Here is a 20,592-nt window from a genome sequence, read left to right as displayed (position 1 = left end):
TACAATTGTACAAATGTTCAACCAAAGTGAAAATCCAGAAATACCTGAATGTTCAGTGGAGCTTTCCCTCATGCTTTTCCAGTGAAGTTTTCAGTCATAATGGATGTGTCTTACGAATTTCAAAAAGATTGATCATGGGACAGTTAAGTTTTCAGGGAGGAAGTAGAATAACCCCCACCCCTAGCCCAGCTGGAGAAGGTCCCTACCACCTAGTCCGTTTTAATAGGGTTAATCTGATTAGAGAGCACCTCTAAGGAAAACATGTTTTCTCTGATTTTATCTGTTCAAATAAATATGGAAGCATCCAAATCAAACGCAGTGTCATTTGTCTTCAGAGTGAAACTATTACAAGCTAAAAGGGCCTTCATCTGTTCATATCAAGATGCGCATGTTGAATGTAGATTGCATCATTCAGAGAAAACGAAGGGAACCCTCGCCCTGTGTTCGTAGTGGATAAACTCTTGTGCATGCCAAACAGTGCATATAATAGCCATTGTGTTTTCCTTACAACAGCTCTTCAAATAAAGGTCCATTTTACTACAACTACACTGTCCACATGTCCACACATCACCACTGATTCTCTCTGCACTGCCAAACATTGTCAACACTTTGTCATTAAAATTTATAGTGTCACAAGACCGCACAAATCTGTAAAAAAAGGCAGTTGTACTAATGCCAGAAATAAGGACTGAAAGGAGCACCGTATAAGCAGTGGTCTGTGGGTAAGATGTTTCACAGGTGTCATTGACTTACGATAGAGCCCCCTGGTTGCAGGATGTACTTGCGGTAATCTGCTCCCACCTTGGGGTTCATAATCCCTTCCTTCTTGAAACGGGAGTAGAACATGTCCATGCAGTAAACCTCACTCCACTAGAACCAAATCACAAGCCAACATTAACTCTACACTTCAGGCTCTGTGTCCCCAGAATGACCTCCACTGAGCTTTATTATGGGGCAACCATTTTGTTTTTCTACCAGTGGAAGCAACGTAACCAAACTGAGGCTGAAAGAATGAGTCCGTTTCCTTTCATCAATATGTAATGCCTCATGGGTAATTCCAGAAATTAGGGGTCCAAAAGTGTGACATTTTTGTGTCCCTGTTACATCTGACCTTAGTTATTTGACAAGAAAATATCACTGGAATTGATTTGAAACTATTACTATTTGTTTGGCAGGTAATTTGCATTAATCCATCACTCTTGGAAATTAGAAAATGCGTTCTGAACTTACAAAATCATGTCAGGTGTGACAGGGGCACACAAAAAAATGGACCCCTAATTTCTGGAATTAACCTGATCACTTTTGTCATTTGGTATAAAGGGACAAGACAAAAATGGCAGCATCGTAGTAAAGGTCTCTGTAGGGAACTAGCAATCTGTAGCATAGGACACCTGGACTTCCCACATTATCGTGGATTGTCTTGTTTTCATGTGTCACAGTCATTCTCTGGCCACACACTTTACAGAATTGCCTGAAAACCATTGCAGCCAATAAAGCATGAATTCTCTTCCAAGTGGCTACCATTACATGTCCGTGAAGCTTGCATAGAAAAGGTAGCAAAACCTGAATGAATAAAACCTCTCCACACTCCACTATTTAGGGGTCAAAAATCCAATTTCCAGAAAAATCCTGAAAAATTATAGAGTGCCTTGTAACAAATGACACTCTAAATTACATAAAGGATAATGCCTGAGGTACGTGACATTCTTGGGTAAGAATAAGCCCAAGGGCCCATACTTACCCACGACTGGCACGTACGGAGGGTATTATGCAACTTAACCTCCACCTGAGACGTCACACTGTTGTTTCCATCGCTCCATTATTTTGCATGAATGTAGCGTCTTTGTTTCAAAGAGAGTAGGTCTATAAGTGTTTGTTACACAAGGCCTGAATCCATTCCTTGATGAAAAATTAATGGTAGACAACCACTTAAATGCACGATGCTGTTATGGAACAATCCATACATTCTGTACTATGATAAAAATTTTCAGCCACACCCACGGGCACCTCCATCATTCGGCTTATGTACCTCGGGACGGATGCATGGCAATGTCATCAGAGAGAGAAATATATTTGGATTTTGCTGCATGGACACACCAACTGTCATTACCCACTGATACCATGGATTATATATACTGAATGTCACCTTCAGTGGAGACACCAACTGTCATTACCCACTGATACCATGGATTATATATACTGAATGTCACCTTAAGTGGAGACACCTACTGTCATTCCCCACTGATACCATGAATTTACATACAGCGAATGTCACCTTAAGTGGAGACACCAACTGTCATTACCCACTGATACCATGGATTATATATACTGAATATCACCTTAAGTGGAGACACCAACTGTCATTACCCACTGATACCATGGATTATATATACTGAATGTCACCTTAAGTGGAGACACCTACTGTCATTACCCCCGATACCATGGATTATATATACTGAATGTCACCTTAAGTGGAGACACCAACTGTCATTAGCCACTGATACCATGGATTATATATACTGAATATTTCCTTCAGTGGAGACACTATCATTACCCACTGATACCATGGATTATATATACTGAATGTCACCTTTAGTGGAGACACCTACTGTCATTACCCACTGATACCATGGATTATATATATACTGAATGTCACCTTAAGTGGAGACACCTACTGTCATTACCCACTGATACCATGGAATATATATATATACTGAATGTCACCTTAAGTGGAGACACCTTCTGTCATTACCCACTGATACCATGGATTGTATATACTGAATGTCACCTTAAGTGGAGACACCTACTGTCATTACCCACTGATGCCATGGATTATATATACTGAATGTCACCTTAAGTGGAGACACCTACTGTCATTACCCACTGATACCATGGATTATATATACTGAATGTCACCTTAAGTGGAGACACCTACTGTCATTACCCACTGATACCATGGATTATATATACTGAATGTCACCTTCAGTGGAGACACCTACTGTCATTACCCACTGATACCATGGATTATATATATATATACTGAATGTCACCTTAAGTGGAGACACCTACTGTCATTACCCACTGATACCATGGATTATATATACTGAATGTCACCTTCAGTGGAGACACCTACTGTCATTACCCACTGATACCATGGATTATATATACTGAATGTCACCTTCAGTGGAGACACCTACTGTCATTACCCACTGATACCATGGATTATATATATACTGAATGTCACCTTAAGTGGAGACACCTACTGTCATTACCCACTGATACCATGGAATATATATATATACTGAATGTCACCTTAAGTGGAGACACCTACTGTCGTTACCCACTGATATCATGGATTATATATACTGAATGTCACCTTAAGTGGAGACACCTACTGTCATTACCCACTGATACCATGGATTATATATACTGAATGTCACCTTAAGTGGAGACACCAACTGTCATTACCCACTGATACCATGGATTATATATATACTGAATGTCACCTTAAGTGGAGACACCTACTGTCATTACCCCCGATACCATGGATTATATATACTGAATGTCACCTTAAGTGGAGACACCATCTGTCATTAGCCACTGATACCATGGATTATATATACTGAATATCACCTTCAGTGGAGACACTATCATTACCCACTGATATCATGGATTATATATACTGAATGTCACCTTTAGTGGAGACACCTACTGTCATTACCCACTGATACCATAGATTATATATATACTGAATGTCACCTTCAGTGGAGACACCTACTGTCATTACCCACTGATACCATGGAATATATATATATACTGAATGTCACCTTAAGTGGAGACACCTTCTGTCATTAACCACTGATACCATGGATTGTATATACTGAATGTCACCTTAAGTGGAGACACCTACTGTCATTACCCACTGATGCCATGGATTATATATACTGAATGTCACCTTAAGTGGAGACACCTACTGTCATTACCCACTGATACCATGGATTATATATACTGAATGTCACCTTCAGTGGAGACACCAACTGTCATTACCCCCTGATACCATGGATTATATATACTGAATGTCACCTTAAGTGGAGACACCTACTGTCATTACCCACTGATACCATGGATTATATATACTGAATGTCACCTTCAGTGGAGACACCTACTGTCATTACCCCCTGATACCATGGATTATATATACTGAATGTCACCTTCAGTGGAGACACCTACTGTCATTACCCACTGATACCATGGAATATATATATATACTGAATGTCACCTTAAGTGGAGACACCTACTGTCGTTACCCACTGATACCATGGATTATATATACTGAATGTCACCTTAAGTGGAGACACCTACTGTCATTACCCACTGATACCATGGATTATATATACTGAATGTCACCTTAAGTGGAGACACCAACTGTCATTACCCACTGATACCATGGATTATATATATACTGAATGTCACCTTAAGTGGAGACACCTACTGTCATTACCCCCGATACCATGGATTATATATACTGAATGTCACCTTAAGTGGAGACACCAACTGTCATTAGCCACTGATACCATGGAATATATATATATACTGAATGTCACCTTAAGTGGAGACACCAACTGTCATTACCCACTGATACCATGGATTATATATACTGAATGTCACCTTAAGTGGAGACACCTACTGTCATTACCCACTGATACCATGGATTATATATACTGAATGTCACCTTAAGTGGAGACACCTACTGTCATTACCCACTGATACCATGGATTATATATACTGAATGTCACCTTAAGTGGAGACACCTACTGTCATTACCCACTGATATCATGGATTATACATACTGAATGTCACCTTCAGTGGAGACACCAACTATCATTACCCACTGATACCATGGATTATATATACTGAATATCACCTTCAGTGGAGACACCAACTATCATTACCCACTGATACCATGGATTATATATACTGAATGTCACCTTAAGTGGAGACACCAACTGTCATTACCCCCTGATACCATGGATTATATATACTGAATATCACCTTCAGTGGAGACACCAACTGTCATTACCCACTGATACCATGGATTATATATACTGAATGTCACCTTAAGTGGAGACACCAACTGTCATTACCCCCTGATACCATGGATTATATATACTGAATATCACCTTCAGTGGAGACACCAACTGTCATTACCCACTGATACCATGGATTATATATACTGAATATCACCTTAAGTGGAGACACCAACTGTCATTACCCACTGATACCATGGATTATATATACTGAATGTCACCTTAAGTGGAGACACCAACTGTCATTACCCACTGATACCATGGATTATATATACTGAATGTCACCTTAAGTGGAATTAGAATAGAACTAGCCGATCTTTCAGAATTCCAGGTCCTATGGGAAGTTTGACCTTGCTCTTGTAGAAGAAACCAACAGTCAATCCAAAAGACTAAACATGGAGTGAAAAGTCAATGAGTGCGTTAAGGTCAGTAATAGTACTCTTTTCTCACAGATACAGAAGCAATCATTCCTCCATTTTTTGGCAATATAGTATCCAACACTGAAGTTAAAATTATCGAAGCATGTTAGTATCATGTGGCATTTAATCAACTTCACTAAGTCTTCGTCCAATGTAGCTTACTTGAAGTTTTTTCTTTCATCTGCACACAAATCACTCTGCATGAGGGCTTTGTCTAACGACCATTCCTGCATGTGCAATCTGGAGTGAGCCATTTGAATGTGATTGTCGATTTCCAAATTCATGAGACACCCTAAACAAATTAAGTTTGAGACCTTTTCACATTCTAATTGCAGAACTATGTTTGAAACCGAAAAGATGAAGGTTGAACTGTTTCGGCATGGAACGTCATTAAACATTTCAAGAAGGATGACCTTATCTGCTCGTATTTGCGCAATTTATTTGTAACTTCAAAGAAGAAAACCACACAAGTTTCTAAGGGTTACCTTGCATGACTTTATTTTTCTGGACTTGTCTGGGAACCTTCCGGCATGGCTCGCCAAGTAATTTCAAGGTAGTGAGTTCTCTAATCAAAGAATGAACGAATGGTCAAGGTATCCTGCCTTTGTAACTGCATTATTGACACATCAACGGCTTTCATGGACTGTACAATATTACCGTCAGCATTGCCGCCTGCAAGGTGCAACAATGCCAGTATTTCATTTGTTTAAAAAATTATTGTTAATCTTTCCATCTGACACTCGATTGAACAAATTATTAAAACTGAAAATTTACATTGCAATCTACAGTGTATTTTTAGAGGCTATTTAAGCCTAAAATGTATCACTCCATTGTTCAGTACAATGGAGTGATGGAAGCAAAATCTCCAAAAGAACGGAAGGGTATTGCCTCTATCGCATTATTCATACAAAATAACGGAGTGGCTAAACAACAGCGTGACGTCACAAGTGGAGGTTAAAGACTATAACCTAATGTACTGATGACAAAACCCTTCTGTATGCTTTCCTGAGGAACTGCAAATCTATCCTCACTTCCAAGCTCCCACAGGGATGTGTTTATGTAAACAAAGTGTTGCATCATATGTCCGTAGGCTCGTTTTTTCCAAATCAAATAAACTCACCAGATACCCATAGTACTGAGCATCGTAACCATCCGACAAATGACCAAATGAGGCCACCTTGTTGGTACCCGGTGTGGCCGGTATCCCCAGAATCTCTTGTGACAGTTTGGAATATATGGCGCTTGTGTCCGCCTAAGTAGAAGGGGCAAAGAGAGAGTATTTAAAATCCAAGTTACTCACCAAATAACCATAGTACTGGGCATCATACCCATCAGCAAGATGGCCAAATGACGCGCACATGTTGGTACCCGGCGTAGCTGGTATACCAAGAATGTCCTTTGATAACCCGGCATACACAGAGGTGGTATCAGCCTATGTTAAAATGAACAAAAACGAAATAATTCTCAATTCAACAGGAATCTTCGGGGGTCTGTTTTAGATCACCTTCTTTGTCAAATCTGTAAAGATTACGGGAAGTCAGGATAAATGGACAACCATATAAAGCAATTTCTTTACAATCGAAAATTAAAACTGATTTCCAACGGCTATCATTACTTTTGAAAAATCCAACATATTTGAACTGATTTTCCAAAAAGTCACAGAGAACTACCAGAAAAATAACAAAGTGACTTTAAGATTGTTGTATATGTCTGATGCCAGCGAGGTTAAAGATGTTCTGTAAACATTTCAAATTGAAATTTCAAAGTATTTTTCGATCAACTTTAAAGGCCCACTGTCTCATTTTTGTCGTTTCAAACGGTCTGATTTCCGAAGACTGGAAACATTATGACAACTCTGTAACAACCAGGAAAAACTCGAGCCCAGACATACCTTAGCAGAAGTATGTATGGTCTGATCAAATGTTCCTAGTAGGATCTGCCGTAGGTTGAAGACCCCAGCATTGGCATTACGGGCCCTGACCAGCTTGTTCACCATCTCATCCGGAATGGTCGTCCCATCTTTGTAGTGGCCCGACATGCGCCGCAGTGACTCTGCCTGCCAGCACCAGTTCTCCAGCATCTGTGAGGGCGCCTCCACAAAGTCACGCTCCACGCGCGTGCCGCTGCGGGTCGAGAGAAAAATCAGTGATTGACTAGATGCATTGACCAATTTTGAAAACCCCTTCAGTGCATTCGATTTCTTCCCATGTGCTTACTGTGTGATCACTGGTTTGGATGGGCATGCATAAGATGTGGTGATAAACAAACAATCTCAGGTTGATTTGGGAGTGTCCCAACCAGGTCAAGAGGTCACATATTCATTGAATTTGTAGCATGAGTCCAAATGGTTAAAGGGAACAGACATCTAAACACACACTTCCTGCCTTTCCTTCACAGAACTTAGTTGACTTGAGCTGATTTGCCACAACATTCAACTATTTTTCTGAACTGTTTTCAACGGTGTCAACTTTTCTTCACATCATTCCAGTGAACTGCCATGTTCCAGCACTGCATTGTGGGATACTTCCCAAGCAACCAGCTCGGCGGTTTGGCCACTTGGACCAGGCCCAAGTCAGCATGAGAAATCACAAAAACTTCAAATCAAATGCAGTGAAGTAATCGAAAGTGCTGCTTGTCCAAGACAAATCAAGGGGTCAGCACTTGAACCATCTGGAAAAAGTAATGGTACTTTTTGGTCCACAGTGTGTCCAGTATGGAATAACAACGTCAAAGTGACACCTTGTGCAACAAAATGAGGATGTGAATTTCACGCTAACGAACTAATATCTCGGCACCCGGTAGAAGAGTATAGTGGATGACTGAGGTAAAGCTCAGCCTGAGGCAACAGAAGCGGCTGGCCCAACCTGACAAGTCCAAAGTCACCAGAGATACTTCTGATTGAAAGGCCTCTAAACAAATGTACAACAGGGTTCCTGCACCTACAGGACAATTAAATTCCATGACTTTTCCATGACCAAATTATGAAAATCTATGACCCAATAATGCAATTTCTTGGACTTTTCAGACTTTTAAAGCTGCCAACAAAATCATGCATTTTATGCACTTATATCTGATAAAGAAAATCTGTGTTTGAAAAATTCTATGACTTTTCCATGACTTAAGTCATTTTTACAAAATTCCATGACTTTTCCAGGCCTGGAAAACAAAAACAGATTTCCATGACTTTGCCAGGCCGCAGGAACCATGGTACAATGTACGCGCCATTAACATAATGCCTACATATCCAAACATGCTGCACTGGGTAATGTATATAAAAATGAAACAGTCTTTTCTAATTTTCTTGACAAACAAATGACATGCTACACACCAGACTCACTCTGTTATGTGCTAGCAGACTTCTAGTCAAGTCTACTCTCCTACCGTGATCAATAAGCCATTTGCGAGTTAAATTTGAATAAAATCTGGTACAGTGAGTTCTTTAAATTCACGTGAACATATAAACTTGAATTCTCCATACTAAAACCACTGTTGCTATACCTTGTGATTCGGGGTAAGCTTTTGCTTAGTTACATAAGAGATGCCTTGCAACAATACACTGTTCTCAATGGATAAGATCGGCACAAAGGAACCAGTCCATTCCAGAGATGGTGGTCACGATGCTAAAGCTTGCCCCGAATCACGAGGCATAGCAACAGTGTCTTTAGTCTGGAGAATTCAAATTGTTACGCTTCTGTGCAATCAGATAACACAGTGTACCAGATTTTATTCAAATTTAGCTCGCAAGTGGCTTATTCCCATACAGACAAGGACTTTAATATTTCCATCTCCCAATCCAACACCAAGTTGTTGAGGCCTTCAATGTTCATACAGACCTGAAGTAACAATAGTCAGTCTGGCCCAGAATATCATGCATGACATGGCCAAACTCGTGGAAGAACGTCTCCACCTATCCGGAGAAACCAAGCAAAAAAGTGGATTTAGAAGGAGGAGGGTTTCAGTACCTGAACATTCTGAACTCAGCCTGGGCACACAGCTGGTGCATGACATGACCAAACTCATGGAAGAAAGTCTCTACCTGAGGGGGGAGAAGACAGAAATAAGGGCCGATATCAAGAGATAGGGAGTGGTAACGGGAGGGAGGGGCTAGCTAGGCCTAGGCGGTGTCCTGAGTACCCATGTGGTAGAACCATGTACTAGAAGTTAGCATTGTAATCAAATCTTTACAACTCCATCACCACTCATCCAATTTGAAGTCCAACCCAAAGCTATTCAAATTTACGGTGGTAAAATCATGCCTCTGTCACTGACACTTGCAGGGTCTGAAGAAAGTCCGTCAGTTCAATTAAAAAGCAAATTTTTCGGATGTTGAAGAGTTGATATTTCTCGGCAAAGACTTACTTCATCATGGGTAAGCAGTGAGGGTGAGTCCGGGGTCGGCTTGGTGAAGTTGGCCACCATGGCTGCTATAGCAACCTGGCGGGACCCATCAGGTGCTGCACAACCAGGCTGTGGACAAACGAAACACCAAAAACACGTCAGATGGTTGCACAAGAAAGAGAAGGCACTTCCTATCAATCACTACTGAATGATACTCGGTCATCTTGTTGAATTGTCTCACCTGCAGACCGAAGCAGGCAGCATGACCAAACTTGCCCTCTCGAGGGAAGAGATCAAGGTAGAAAAAGCCCATGAAAGCACCTGACTCCTTGTCAGTCACGCTAAACTAGAAACACCAAACAAAAAAAAGGGGAAAAAAGGAATACGTGAGAGTATCAATGAACAAACAAGACATTTGAAAGCTGGAAATAATAATAAGCTACTAACCGACATTATTTGTTTATGCTCCTCGATTCCTTTTACAAGTATGATATTTGATTACTTGTTTCATCTAAGTATCTTGAAGAATTCTCAAAAGATCAAAAAGGTGTCAAAATTTTTATCAAATTAATGTTTTTTGTCCCTTCACACAAGGGTATGCTTACCCGTTCAGTACTCTTTGGGTATTCAATGAATACTTCAGCACTAAACCTTTCCAAAACATACAACAGATTTTGTAAGATTTACAACAGTTAACAATTTACCATTGTGACGTCATCATTCCAGACATCAGCCTTGGGAATCTCTTCAAATTTCAGTCCTAGGAGCTCCTGTTGAAAGAAAACAAGTTGGAGCATGGGACATAATCTTCGGGAAAATATCGAGGGGTTTTGGGGGGATATGGTTAGGCAAGGTTGAAATGTCTACGAAGATACTGCACTCTTTAATAGGAGGGTTGCATCTGCTGCGCCAGCACCCAAGTTCACATCACTGCTAAGCAGAGGCTCTGCGTATTTCATGGAGACTGTAAGCAGTAAGCATAGCTAAAGATGAAACTTGGCTTACCTCGCTGATATAGCAATGGAAACCCCTATGCGCTCGCGCCCATGCAATTTCTGTGCTAAACACAGCAATCGTGAAATGTTCGCCGTGAAATACACTTACTGTTAAGCAAATTTTTGTGCTTTGGTTAGCAAACAATTTGCTTAACGGTAAGCAGTGCCATAAAATTGGGCCCAGGCAGTTACAAGGAAAAAACACAGCAGCAGTTATAATTCCTCACTAGTGTGGACAGTAACACGAGTTTTATCGTCACAATACAATATTTTCTTCAAAAAAAAAAATTAAAATCCTATATTTTGGAAAAAATATCAAATGTTGAAAAAAAAAGGTTTTGTCATTAAAATTCACTGATTTCTCTCAACTGAGCAAAACTAAATGTAACCTTATGTAAGATGCTGTAATATGTATGCAAGATATCTAAAAATCTACGGTTGAATCTTGATTACAGCTCACAAAGATTCCAAAAACATTAGAACGTCGAACATTTAAACACGCCTGATGTGAACGGACAGCGCACAAGTTCTACAACTTTGTTAGTGCCACCGTATGTCCACACAGTTCCCAGTGTTACTGTATTAAATGGTAACTGTTTTTCGAGGAAATTAGATTTGCAGAGATTTTTATCAGATTACGCAAGAAACCAACAAATTATCTTTGTGTTTTAGCTTGTTAGTTGGTAGAAAACCATCTTTGAACCTATATTGTTTAAATGCATGTATATTTACAGTACTCACAAGGTTTTAATCATGCCCAATTTGTGGATAATTTTATCACTGTATTGACAATTATTACTGGCAAACAAACTAACTAAAACAAAATCCGCATCACCGGCACACGCCTGACCCACAGATTCTGTATCTTGATTTGCTGAAAGCTGATCACATGGCATTCATTATTTTGGCTATCTTGCCGTGCACAGTTTAAAGTGATATACCCACAGCAACCAATGTACTATGCCTGCAGGAACCAATGTACTATTCCTGTAGCAACCACTGTGCTTTACACATAGCAACTGGTATTGTGTGTAAATGCATACTGGTGTGCGTACTGCATATTTCCAAGTGTTAGTGCTACAGAGCTTGGTTCAAACGTTTCGTAAAGAGGTCCTCTGGAAAAATGCTAGTGAATTTTCCACAAATTTCACATTCAAATAGTGATACATTTTGATCATATTTGACCAAATTAAAGAGTTATCACTTTATCAAGCAGAATCTGTAGGAGAGGACTTATGAAACAAATGCTGACTGTTTTAACTAGCCTCCCTCGATGATCCATTTCAGCTTAGCTTTACCTCAGGAAAATTAGACTTCTGCATGGATCCCCTCGAGAGGCCAGTTTAACTACACTACTCAAAGCAGTCCATATTTGTATACCAGCTTCAGACGCTTTCAACTAACGGTAACAACCCTTTCCAGCCTTTTTTTTTTCTACCCTCCCAAATTACCTGGTAGATCTCCAAGAGACCTTTGGTCACAACCTCTAGTGGGAAATACTCCTTCAGCTTGTTGTGGTCGATGGAATATTGTCGTTCTTCAGCCATGTTCATGTAATACCGCATGTCCCATAAGTCAATGGTGTTATTGAAGGGGAAGCCGTACTTCTCACACTGGTCAGTGCACACAAAAAATATATACAATATGGAAGCAACAGCAACATAGTTACATCTTCAATTTGCATCAAGATCTGAAAAAAATTCCCACTTAAAAATGCAAGATTTCTGCTTTTATATCACCAATACAAATAGTGCTTCACACATTATTTGGCATCTTCACAAGTTAAAGTAGGCGGAGAGTGACCACGCCCCCCATTCATTCACTCTAAAGATTTGAAGCAGAAGACCTTTTCCTTTGGATCCCAGTTTGTTTTGTACAACCCACATAAGGCAATGTTTTTCAACACAAAACATTAACAAAAACATCAAAATTTTTAGACAAGGTTTCAGACAAGGGCATATTTCAAATACCAGAAAGGAAGAGGCCAGATCCCGACAAGTAGATCCGAGATTCTTTCAAAATCAACCATTTCGTGCAGGGGTTCCCGGTACTGGAGACCTTACGCAAAGCCAGGTCCCAAAATCGGACAAAGGAGCTGGGCCTTGTAACAAAAGACCGCACTCGGAACAAAAGACTGAGCTGCTGGAAATTGCCAACATTTTTTCAGTTGTCAATAGCGGAGGAAATCCGTCATTGTTTTGAAACAGTGTAGCACTATTTGTGGCATTCAGTGCAAGCAGGCAGATTACGAGCAATACAATACCGCTGCATGCTAATCTGGCCACATTTGAAAAGACGCCAGCAGCACATTGGGCCAGTTTTGGGAACAAAAGAAAATTACGTAACATGGCACAATCTGGGCTCTCTTTACAAGCTGCAGGTGTGGATGAAATACTCGGGTGTCAACAGATGTTGCCTGTCAGATGAGATTAGAGTAGGCACCAGATAGTCATTCGTGTGGGTGTAAATGTCCAGTAAATGAAGTTATGAATTTTTGAAGCATTTTGAAAATGGGAAACCTTGAAAATCTCCCGGGGAACTCGTCATGCAACTTCAATTTAGACCCGGCAGCAATACAAAAAGTGGGAAAAGTTGAAAAGAAAAATGACCACGTTAACATGCAATAATCAAAGATCCTTTTCTTGACGACAAGCAACAGTTACAGATATGAAAAGGTCACATATTTTAAATAATGAATCACAAACAAACAATACAAGAAGAAGAATAGGTCTACCTCTTCCTTTTTGTAGCTCAAGAAGGTTTCCAGTTCAGCTGTTTGAAGCACTCGGAGTTTCCCAACTAAATCCTTCAGGAACTTGGACACGGTCTCCGGTGTCTTGGCCATGCGCAGCTCTAGGATGTAGGCAGCGTGAGTGGGATAGCCGAGCAGGTCAGCAAGCTATTCAAACAGGATAAGAAGATGATGTGTGAGTGGAGGAATGACTTAAATCCTCCACAAGGCTTCAAACCTCAACTGGGGCTTAACTCTTGACAATCTCTGTCTAACACCTTGGGATATTTGGTAACACTTTTTCTACAACAAAATCCAATTTTGGAAGTCTGCGGCATTTCAATATTATCCTAGCATTTAAGTCTCCCAAATGAATCAGGAGTCTGACATGAAGCTGAAGGAAAATTTCAAACATGACCACAGGCTGCTGATGCGGGCATTGTGGGATAAGATGCTCAACACAAACACATGGGGTAAAGCTAGGATAAATACATACAACGTGAACCAGAAAGATCAACAAAGATGGTGGGATTTGGGGAAGCAACTTAAAAGATGCTAATTCAATGGCAGAGACAGAGAGCACCTGTCTTATTTCGACATTACCTTCTGGCGTATCTCAACCAGTTCTTCCATTATCTTGGTATTTTCCTCCTTGCATCTAGAAATAGAATGAATAGGGGACTTTGGTATGACATTCAAGAAAGACATTGCACATGCAAACGGATGAGCGAGCAACAGGCACTGTTCTCTCCCTTCCTTATCAACAATTAATCACATTAATATACTGATAAAATCCTCTCAATCAAAAAATATGCGGCAAGTTACGTATGGTCACGCATTACATTATTTAATGTAGTTCAGAGGACAATGACCCACCATTCTAAAACCAGACTAAAGTACATGTACATGTATACATGTAGGTAATTTTGATGTTTGAAAATTCTTTAACTTCCCGTTAAATTCCTGTTTGAAAATACTCTTAAATTTCATACTTGGCACTTGCGGGCAATGGCATCAGCATTGTTCATGTGCACAATGGCATCATTTCCAACTTAAAATCTTAGAATTCTTCAGCCTGGTTTTGGCATGGTTGGTCACCAATGCTCCAAATCACCTGCTTCTTTACGGCAATACACTCAAGCTTGCAAACTAGACAAGCACAATAAGGCGAAGTCACAACACCTCCTGGTCGTAGATTCATGTTATGTGGGTGCATACTACTGATGCATGCAGCATGGTAACACCGCAGTAAGGACGGTTTTTCCTGGTTGTTGGATTAGTTGAGAAGACATATTTTTTCCTACCTTGAGTTGAATGCAAATTCTAGCTTTCGTCTGGTCTCAGGGTTGCGGGCTTTACGCATGGCAGGGAAGTAATCAGGATATTTCAGTGACACTTTGCACTTCCCTTCTGCTGTCTGTCAAAACCATGAGTCACAAAATGGAAGAGGTGACTGTGTTTGATAGTCTACATTTTAATATCAAATCCGGAGGTAAGTGGAAAGGTGAGAAAAAGATTAAAATGAAACAAAATTGAGTTACTGGCAAATACAAGCAACCTGTTCAGAGGTGACAAGGTAAAAGGTGCTGTTCTCCGACTGGCATTAGACTGCCTGAAGAGCAAATGTCTTTGTCAAACTAAAGCGCACACTGGGCTATGGCTTGAAATAATGCATGGATCCTATGAAAACCACCAGTAATTTGGACACAGCCTGTCACATAGTAGCTTCACAAGCTGTCAATTCTAACTGCAGTGGGCACTAAGGGACCAATTTACACCAGACACGCAAGGAGAAGCAAATGTTTACTTACCTTGTCTAATCTCTTAATAAAGTCTTCAGGAAGGCCAACTGAAAATAAACATTTTTTTAAATAACTGGATTATGAAAACAAAGTAGCTTTTGCTAGACTGAGCTGTATTCCAAACTGTATCATAAAGATAATTCATTCTTTACAAACAAATAAAACATGAACACTTTCTGAGGCCAAAAAAGGTGAGATAAAAGGGCTGGTTCTGCAGTGATTGTGAGAACAGATGGAAAAGCCATTAAAAAGTTGCCAATAAGTCACTCTAACAGCTCTAAATCCTTTACTTTCAGTATGTTTTTCAGACATTGTACCAAGTAGAGATAAGGGTTATGTTCTTGATGATATCTACCTAGTTCTTCTTCAGTGAATTCCAGTATAGTGTTCTCATCATTCAGGTTTTTATTGAAATCAATAGAGATATCACTGGCTCGCTTCTTCAAGGCTTTGACCTTGTCCTGCACATCCTTAGGTAGATGCAAACCTAGGAGAATCAAACACAAGTCCAACTTCAGACAACTCAAGAAGTAATCAACGTGAATTCACGGAGGCAGAATTGGATAACTTCAAACTGACAAATTCAGCAAAAGTAAATCTGGTGACTTTATGGAATGGAGCAAGAGACAATGCTCGTTGCTGGCCAGAATATCAGACGATATACTGCACGCCGTGGAGATGAGTACGCCACAACATGCCAACCGAAAAAGTTGTTGAACGATTGATTGGAAATGCTTTTTGGCTGACATAATGTGCTTGTTTTCACCAACAGAAAATGTGGATCAACTTCAAAGCAAACCAGGGTCAAATAAGTATCATGCCATTCGGATATCAATGAGTTATGTAAGACTGTGCCTGGTCTAAGCCTCATGTGTGCCTGGCGTGCAGAAATCCCTTATTCATATCGGTTCTCTTGGCACAATAAAACCTGGGCATTCAGAATAGAATTTTGCAGTGTTCTGTGGGTGGGAAGGAACTGAGTAAAATTTGTTGAGAGTTCTTTAGTCAAACTAGGCAGACCCCTTACAATCTTTTCACTGAGTAGGAGTCAGAGTTTGTTGTGGAGATTTACCAATACACACAGTTGTGCAAAACAGTCCCACTGGCACTGACCCTGATCAAACAATTGCAGAATAGTCCCATTGGCACTGACCCTGATCAAACCATTCCAGAATAGTCCCATTGGCACTGACCCTGATCAAACCATTGCAGAATAATCCCATTGGCACTGACCCTGATCAAACCATTGCAGAATAATCCCATTGGCACTGACCTGATTAAACCATAACTGAAATGATATTAACAGCCACATTTTCTGTTAGCTGCATTTCTAGGACCTGCTGTGGCTATCAACATATAAGGGTAATACCCATAATACTTTTCGTGTCAATTGCTGTCCATACTGTGGTAAACCAGAGAGTCACTTGAGCCCCACAACAGTCAACGTTTATTACGTTCCCAAGAGTCAACGAGAATAGCCCAGTCATTTTGGATGAGAGTGATTTGGTTGAATGAGAGGTTTAAGTGGACACTTAAAATTAAAGCTGAAAACAGCTAGCACAAAGTTGAAATGTAAAGAGTTTCCGTACTTTTGTACAGACCAGGGGTGTAAAAAAGTTGACATTCAGGGTTAACATCTAAACAAACATTAAGCTGAATTCTCACAGTCCTGTTGAATCGTATTTAAACCATAGCTTATACTTGAGATAGCTCTACTGTGAATATCCTGAGAAGAAGAGATTACCATTTCGTCTTCCCAGCTTGATGAGCTTCTCCAGGTAACGCCTGGCTTCAGGTTTCAGCTTGCTGACGTCAGTCTTCTCTTGGAAAGCAACAAGGTTGTCAAAGACATCCTGTCTCATACTGAAATCAAGCCCCCAAAATTATATTACTACATGACAACTTTCCAAAATATTGTCTTGTTTTCTAGTTTTTAATCCACTGCTAATACCCTGTGTTATGTGTGCGCTGGTCTACATTAAACCATGCTGAACCCAACAAGGTTATGCAGGATTTCAATGGTCCCTAGGGGGTTAGGGTTAAGCCCACTTGCTTCATAATAGAATACATGATATTCTGTGTCATCAATGCTGTTAAATGATACTGGGTGAACTAACACCTTCAATTCTTTCTGCTCAAAAAGCTGTTGCAGGGCTTCATTTTAATAAATACGAGGAAAGCTAAAAATCGCTCTCCTTAATTCACTTTGTTGATTTAAGGAGAGCGATTAAAAATTGCTCTCCTTAAATCAACAAAGTGAATTAAGGAGAGCGGTTTGCTCTCGCTAACAAAAACCAAGTTAATGTAAACATACTCAATAAAATTAACACAATTTAACTTCTTTTACTGAGTTCAATGAGTTAACTTTAATGGGTAATGGGTCAAGCAGCAGGGGCTCTAGCCTTTGATCAAGATGCACGATATTACGATAATTTATTTACTGACAATCGTAATACACTTACAATAATATACTAGGACGACGTCTTCATAACATTGCGACTAACATCCAGGTTATAAAATTTTGTCTCGGCCATAGCGAAAATTCGCAGATCACATTTTCCCCCCTTTTTTTTACCTGACGGAGCTTGCTGAAATTTCGTCTAAATGTTCCTTATGCCAAAAATGAGTCAACGCAGTGATTATGAATCGGTAAACATGTCCATGGTTAACATATTTGCAGAAAATTTTATCGAAAATCCTACTCCGATGTCGCTCCCGTTCAATCTCGCTCCGTGCGTGAACTCGCTCGATCCACGGCATCTACTGCATATTCGCGGGCGTGCATGTGGGCCGTCAAGGAGTCTTTCATCGTACATTGGTTTGGTGGACGTGGGTGCATAACTTGAATAGTCTCCTCACTTGCCCGACAATCCATTTCGCCGCAGCTACAGGGGCTCTGAATTTACTGCGCATGTGCATCCTTTCTTTTTGGTATTTTAAAACGTATCGCACTTCCACTGCAGATTGTATTCATCATCCCTTCCTGCGCTCACAATACTACTTCGACCAGTGCATTTTCATATAGAACACCGGGCACATTACCCACTAGAGACTTTTTTCTTTCCTGAGGTATACTTTCTGTTCTCGACAAGCGAACATTGTTCTCACGCTCAAACCACACGAACAACCTACTGGATCACACACCATCTTCAGCCACTACAGGGTTTTTCACAAACTGACTTCTGCTGTTCACAAACGGCCGAGAACGTAGCGCCTGAACTCGACCCGTTCTGGGAGAGAGGTCGGCCAGGCGCGGCCACGTGCATCCATGGAATTCCATAGGCTCGCCCACACGCACTAGGCCCGCCCACATGCGCTATCACATCTGTGTGTTGCGATGCGGGATTCATCAAGCACGCGCGCACAACTCAAAGACTTCGATCACCAGCCCTTGTGTTTTAATACATTCCATTTTTGGACTCGTTTGCTACTGTCGACTCAACAAGAGTCAAGGGGCTTGTCATAAATCAACATTTGCTGGTTTGAAAAAAACATGCACTCCTTAAATTTTTAAGGAGTGCTTTTTTTTGCTCTCCTTGGAAAACATTAAGGAGCGCGGAGGAGCGCGAGCATGATTGCGCTCCTTTAACATGAAGCCCTGCTGTTGACAGTTACAATTTGTAAACAGTAAAATTCAGGTTTTAAATAATAAATATTCCAATGGCAAAATTTATCAGTAAAGATTAATTTTGACCTATCGCTGTAAAGTATCCACAGAAGAGGTTGCCATAATTTTTGCAAACATTATTTTGCTTGATGTGCCCTTCACAGGCTACCATATGTGGACCATACAGGACCATCAAAAGTTCGGTAGTGACCAGCCCTTTACCTCATCTCTACGTCAAAATCAGAGAGTCTCTTGTCAGCCTCGGTGCTTGCCTCCCTCACAGCCTTGTCAGGTGAAGTATGCTGAGGGAAATCCAGTATGTTACGTTGCACACTGTACTCACAGTCATTGTTAGCCAGTGCCTGTCAAATACAAACATACGCATTCATGCAACTGGAACTTTGCTCAAAACAAACGAGTGTTATACTATGCAAAAGATACTAATTAGACTACGATGGTCACATGTCCAGTTTATGAAAACTGTTTATCACCTTCCATTTCGACCATTCAGAGACTGGATTTGTAATGGAACTTTTCAGCAACCGATCAGTGACATCCTACCAAACCAGCTTGGACACTGCTGCCATTTTCTGTGTATGCGTGTACATGTATGCATGTTTGCAGTTTCAATTTTACCCCATAATTCCCTACAAAATCCAAACCCTGCCTTCTGGTACCACCATCATCTACATGTATTAAGCCGCTAAGGTGAGTCCAAAAGTTCATACAAGTTATTTTCTGTTCTATTGTGGGAATGAGGTCTGCCAATAAACAAACCCCTCAAAAATTCTAAGTCTAAACAGACTATTCTCAAACCAGCTTTGCAGGTACTGAGACAAGTCACAGCACATTGACTGAGAATGGTACAGTGAAACTCCGCATGCTATCAGTATATGAAAACCGCTATACCAAACATCCCAGCATTAATTAGGCCTACCCAACATCCCCCTTGGCTCCCCAAGTTTCTGTGCACTTCTTACCAAACATTAATACAAAATTGTTTTAAATAATTATACCTATTAAAACTGTCTCACTGTGCATGTGGTACATATACACCTGTACATTAGGCAGTCAACTGTGACTCCATGGCATAGCCACGATAGCCGGCTACGTACGAGCATGGAGGTAGAATACGAGGTAGATATAAGTGGCAGGTTATTCTGCAATTTTGCCAACTAATTTCTAAAACACATCGCTTTTTTCACGCATCAAACTTCAAGTTCAGGAACCAACGTTCAATTGTGAGTCGCAGTCCGACACTTTGCAGACCCCTGGAAAAGTGTCGGAAATAAGCGGCCAACAAGTTCAACCCAGCACAGCAGCACGTGGCTGAACTTGACCAACACCCAGCAGGCCTACCCGGCGCGGCATGCCCGGTACTCACCAAGACGGTGTTTTCGTAAGTGAGTTTGTCCTTCTCTAAGCCCCCAACTGCGTCATAAACAGATTTGGTGTTCTTAATGAGATCTTCAGCTTTTGTCTTGATGCCATCTGGGCTCAAGTCCCAGCGAAGTCGGTTTTGTTTCAGCAATTCTGATGCCATTTTCCCCGATAGCTGTAAGCTTCGAACACTGAAAAGGAATGCGTTTCTTGTGTACTACGAGAGTTTTAGA

General features: G+C 40.6%; 1 protein-coding gene across 3 annotated transcripts in view; it reads right to left on the bottom strand.

The window, feature by feature from the left end:
* LOC110987267 (thimet oligopeptidase-like) overlaps nucleotides 1-20,592 on the bottom strand; it is a 22,954-nt gene extending 2,362 nt beyond the window's left edge. The window contains exons 1-16 of one of the 3 annotated variants that reach the window (XM_022249851.2): nucleotides 20,364-20,592; nucleotides 19,202-19,341; nucleotides 17,117-17,235; nucleotides 15,728-15,859; nucleotides 15,382-15,419; nucleotides 14,875-14,987; nucleotides 14,174-14,228; nucleotides 13,574-13,738; nucleotides 12,291-12,452; nucleotides 10,549-10,614; nucleotides 10,086-10,190; nucleotides 9,866-9,973; nucleotides 9,469-9,542; nucleotides 7,398-7,629; nucleotides 6,627-6,758; nucleotides 754-870 (exon numbers count right to left, since the gene is read on the bottom strand). In XM_022249851.2, coding sequence (XP_022105543.1) covers nucleotides 754-870; nucleotides 6,627-6,758; nucleotides 7,398-7,629; nucleotides 9,469-9,542; nucleotides 9,866-9,973; nucleotides 10,086-10,190; nucleotides 10,549-10,614; nucleotides 12,291-12,452; nucleotides 13,574-13,738; nucleotides 14,174-14,228; nucleotides 14,875-14,987; nucleotides 15,382-15,419; nucleotides 15,728-15,859; nucleotides 17,117-17,235; nucleotides 19,202-19,341; nucleotides 20,364-20,522 — 1,917 coding nt within the window. In that variant the 5' untranslated portion in view covers nucleotides 20,523-20,592. Of the gene's footprint in view, nucleotides 1-753; nucleotides 871-6,626; nucleotides 6,759-6,806; nucleotides 6,939-7,397; nucleotides 7,630-9,339; nucleotides 9,414-9,468; nucleotides 9,543-9,865; nucleotides 9,974-10,085; nucleotides 10,191-10,548; nucleotides 10,615-12,290; nucleotides 12,453-13,573; nucleotides 13,739-14,173; nucleotides 14,229-14,874; nucleotides 14,988-15,381; nucleotides 15,420-15,727; nucleotides 15,860-17,116; nucleotides 17,236-19,201; nucleotides 19,342-20,363 lie in introns of all 3 variants that reach the window. The other 2 variants (XM_022249850.2, XM_022249849.2) reach the window with 2 other exon arrangements.

This window comes from Acanthaster planci, linkage group LG12 (genome assembly GCF_054643075.1).
Source record: "Acanthaster planci isolate LZ-2023a linkage group LG12, COTS_SCS, whole genome shotgun sequence".
Taxonomy (NCBI): domain Eukaryota; kingdom Metazoa; phylum Echinodermata; class Asteroidea; order Valvatida; family Acanthasteridae; genus Acanthaster; species Acanthaster planci.
The sequence above is the reverse complement of the archived record's forward strand: the minus strand, read 5'-3'. Positions and strand labels throughout refer to the sequence as shown.